Source organism: Mizuhopecten yessoensis, unplaced genomic scaffold (assembly GCF_002113885.1).
Source record: "Mizuhopecten yessoensis strain PY_sf001 unplaced genomic scaffold, ASM211388v2 hete_36184644, whole genome shotgun sequence".
Taxonomy (NCBI): domain Eukaryota; kingdom Metazoa; phylum Mollusca; class Bivalvia; order Pectinida; family Pectinidae; genus Mizuhopecten; species Mizuhopecten yessoensis.
This window is the reverse complement of record NW_018485657.1, coordinates 1-4,810: the sequence shown is the minus strand read 5'-3', so window position 1 is coordinate 4,810 and position 4,810 is coordinate 1. Positions and strand designations below refer to the sequence as shown.

The 4,810-nt window shown below is 33.5% G+C and overlaps 1 protein-coding gene across 1 annotated transcript; it reads right to left on the bottom strand.

The window, feature by feature from the left end:
• Nucleotides 1-484: 484 nt before the first annotated feature.
• Nucleotides 485-4,669, bottom strand: LOC110444887 (4-coumarate--CoA ligase 1-like; the record flags this gene model as incomplete). The annotated part of the gene is made up of 4 exons (XM_021489240.1): nucleotides 485-2,183; nucleotides 2,451-2,616; nucleotides 3,209-3,291; nucleotides 4,528-4,669. Coding segments are annotated over 4 exons (519 nt in total), but the record flags the coding sequence as incomplete, so codon positions are not given.
• Nucleotides 4,670-4,810: the final 141 nt, after the last annotated feature.

The following is a 4,810-nucleotide window of genomic DNA, read 5'->3' as shown; positions in this document are numbered from 1 at the left end:
ATCTGCTACATGTAATTACTGCGTTCATAATTTATCCATACTCAATTCTAAAGCAAGCTGATGCCTTGAAAAAAATGAACAACTAACCTTTAATTAACGGTTTCATGCTGTCCTAAATAATAACAAAAAAATGATCGAAATGACGCCATACACGCAATATATAGTTCTTGCGGCTAGCTTTATAATGCTCGATGTGTAACCTTACTGTGTATTCAGGCGATTTTTATGAGAGTTGTCTACCCTGAAACATTTAAACACAATAGTGTTATCAAAACGGGCATTGAATTTATTTATTTGAAACTCTTTTGTGAAGGAAATTAAGTGATACCTAGTAGTATATATCCTTAACAGAAACAGCATCAGTACAGTTTGTATCAGGATAGCGTTCCGTCTTTACTGAACGAGCCAAGCTGATTTTTACGTCACTCGTAATATCTATGTATATATCGTATATATTATGAAGAAAACAAAAACAATATTTTATTTAAACTTAAAGATTTCATAAATCTACTTTATTTACAACATTTTGTCGTGAGATTTATACTATTCCCACATAGTTATTATCACCAACAAACATTAAATATTTACATCATCTATACACATGTTAATTAAAATCTGTCACACGCATGTTAATTGATATCATCCACACTCTTTAATTAACAATAGCCACACACATGGTCATACCATCAACAAATTTCAATAATTTCTGTTAATACCATTCATACAAATTCATGGTAAAAACCATCCATTAACATTTATAAAGAATCACATTGACACACAGATTTACATTTCTGAAATAACACATGTCACAATCTTCTAAAACTACATGTTTGAAAACATACAAAGTCAAAACATATATCGTCGATATTAAAAATACATTAAAAGCGTAATAGTCTACATCGTAATGAACAATTGTGCGCTTCTTTTATCACTTTATCTTCATTAAACTTTGTATTTTGCTTTAAAGTATAAGCATTGCCCCCTATTGTTTTGTTATGTATCCATTTTATAACGCAAGTCATACATATCGCATTCCCTTTTTTTCTTCTATTGACGGCAGATTAATTGTCTGTTTAAGGAGGCCATTACTTTTACAAAAATAAAATAACAACGGTATTTAACTTTGAAGTTGATTTAGTTGAAATTTTCTTTTTCACGAGTGCTTAGCATCACTTATGAAATATAACTGATATTCATCACGAAAGCCAGAATATTCACTGTTTAATTGCTTATGTCTTGACACTGCTACCATTTATTTCCATAGCTATGTTTATTATGTCATTTATATGCAATTTAACATTACAATGCATGAACTGTAATCACTTTATTTTGCGAGAATAATAATAACGTTGATTCGCGATTGGAAATCTTCCACGAATTAAATTTCACAGATAAATACTACATATAGCAAAATAGAATGTTATCGATCGCGAAATTATGTATTCACAAATCAACTACAGGCATAATGCGCGAAAAGAAATACACACGAAAATAATTTCATTACCAGTATATCCTAAATTACACCATATGTACAATGTGTTACATACATATCCAACATTTAGTTTGTGTTTCTGTCCCATTAACATTTCTATACTTTGATGTATATGCACACAATGGTACACAAAATAGAGGCATAAAACATATATATGTTCTTTTTCTAAGTACCTGTGTATAAATATAAATTACAAAATATGAAATATATTTGACGAGTGATATAATATTTACAAATGGCATAAAACAATCACAACATTTTATATGCGACCCATATCAGTTGAATTATTTCAAGAAACAAAACCTCCGTTTCCATTCATTGAATCCCTCAGCTGAATTTGGTACTTCTTTGTTTTAACGTTATCAGTTCAAAATTGATTCCATCAGTCTGGAAATATATTTGGAACAAACGTGTCAGGACTAACGTGCTTCCATTGAACATCTACATATGTTAACCGTTAAGTACAGATAAATGTCGCTGTCTTTGATAACTCTGTTAACTTTGATCATGACTGATAACTGAATTTTTTATATCAAATGATCACACGAATAATAACAATATTCCTATGTAGATACTTTCGTGCTATATTCGTCCCGGAGAATTCGTCTGAGGATTTTTCCAGAAGGCGATTTAGGGATGACTTCCATGAACTCTACTCCACCTCGTAGTCTTTTGTACGCAGACACATTTTCTGGAATATCAAATTCAACAATAAGTAATGTATTCAAATTTCATTTTATATAAAGAAATAATAGAAAAACGTTACATATAGATAATAATGCATTTCATATTTTAATCACGTTACCAGATCAGATATACATATACGATGATAAACTGATTGTATAGAAACAAAGCGTTGGTACTTTATTTATTGTTGCAAAATATGTTAAACATTAAATGAAATCATATCTTATTTGTTGCAGATCTACGAATCATACTTTGGTTTTATAAACACTACCTTCAACAAACTTGCAAACTTCCTCTTGAGTCAGTGGCTTGTCAGGTTTGGGTACTACGTAAGCCCGGGGCAGTTCCCCTGCGACCTCATCCGGGACACCAATCACCGCCGCGTCCTGGATACCCGGATGTTTCAGCAACAGATCCTCCAATTCAGCTGGGGGGACCTGATACAGCGGTGAGAGACAGAGGTTAAACTGACAACGGTTCAAGTATTATTAGCTCCTACAGCGTAAGAAGTTAACTATGTTGGTTCAATTTTTCACAGGTTAAAGGGTCGGAGGGCACTGTAAATAGCGCACTCGCCTTTCATGAGGTCCGTGGTACGATTCCCTAAACCTTTCCGACCGTGGGAATTATCTCCGGTACTCCGGTCTTCTCCCTCAGGAAGACCACTGTGCGTATCCATCCGGGACGATATGAGTGATTGTTTGAGGTTGATTTAACAGTTTTTCATAAAAATTGTAAAATAAATTAAACTAACTGTTGACACCAGTCACGCAAGACACATCAATCAATTTCCAAACGATATCTATAGTTATTAAAATATTTCATGTTAACGTTTAACAAATGACACTCCGGAAAATCACAGACAACCGAGGCAAGTAATGTATCTTTAAACGTTCTCTTGATTGGATATAAAATTTATTTGGCCGTAAGTGCACTGGTGGTTATTATACGGGAGAAACTGGAATACCTGGAGAAAACCCTCGATTTGATACTTATATATATATATATATGTTCTCAAGGTTATGTTACCTGGAATCCCTTGTACTTAATAAGCTCCTTCAGCCTGTCGGTGATGACGATACAGCCGTCCTCTCGCACGTGTCCCACGTCACCTAATGGACATATAACACGAACAAGTTAGAGGTGCAAAGATAAAATATAACTTATTTGTCGTTGTTGTTGTTGTTGTTGTTAATTCAAAAATAAAATGCATTCAATGGGTTGTGCTGTCAGAAATAAGTATCAAATTGATTTTGTGGTCATACTCGCCATTCTCCTACTGTTTCTATATACATTTCAGTCATTACTGAATTAATTAATTGTACCGCACCGCCTATGAATTAAGTATATATATTACCCTTCCTATAAATTTCAAAGAGCATATAACAGCTTTTTATTTTAAATTAACGGAGTACCACATTAAACTTCGGAAAAACTCGTTTCAAATTACAAGAAGACGAAAACTTGTCAGGGAGAACATATAGCGATGAACACAAGTTGTTTTATCCTGTCAATAAATACATGTGATCATGTGTAAATATATTCCGGCCAATGCCGATTGCATTCTAGTAAGGGGATGACTATCCGATTCGAGCAGGGAGGGGTTTGTTTGAATTTTGATGAAAAAAAATAGTCCAGTCTTGACCGTCATGAAAATAGGCACTATGGCTCGATTCAAATGAAAATGAATGATATTCTGCCTTGTATCAATAGTGTTACTTAAATTTATAGTAGATTTTGTGATATTTTCATTTCCGTATCAGAAATTTGTGCTTGTAGAAGTACAAATAATCAGCAGTCATTATTCTTAAGAACAGTATCGCAACGATAAGTTTTATTTCATGATCAACTGCTGATAAAAGATCGAGCAGTAGATCAATGTTCAAGTTCAAATTTAAATATTTGTAAATATTAGGAGTTGATAATAGATGTAAAAATGCTTCCGCTTTCTTTTAAAATCTTTGATTTTGATCATGTAGATATTTTTTCGGTAATATTGGTATTCAGAAATTATACAACCGAATGATTTCATTCTGTGAAAATAATATTTTTTTGGCTATGCCAGATAGTATTTAATTAATCTATATTTCATCAAAAGTAATTAGGGCTCTCAAATGTGCAAGACCCCGCTTAGCCCCTCAAAACCAAACAGTAGTCCCCCCAAGTACATTGCAAAATGTACATTCGACTGTTTGTAAATAAATGTCGGTCATTGCCGATTGGCATTTGATAGTTTATCATAGAATATCCTTTTTTGCAAGTAACACACATTAAACAATATTTCTTTGCGTGAACTATGAACGTTAATCAACGAACGACAAGATAGTCAAAATAAGAATCCGCTGTACCTGAATAGAGCCACCCATCCTTTATCATATCATCCGTGGCCCTTTGGTTGTTTAGATAACCTTTCATCACCTGTGGACCCTTGAAGACGAACTCTCCTGTTTCACCGACACCTAACTCAGCACCCGTCTCCGGATTGACAACCTACGACATACAAGTTAATACTGACCATTAGATCGATAAGTTTATTGCTAGAGGGGTGGATTGATTTTGAAATTCTGTCAGAGTTTTGCTTGTAAACGAATCAGTGATATAACTATGCATTTGTGGGAGAATATTGTGATG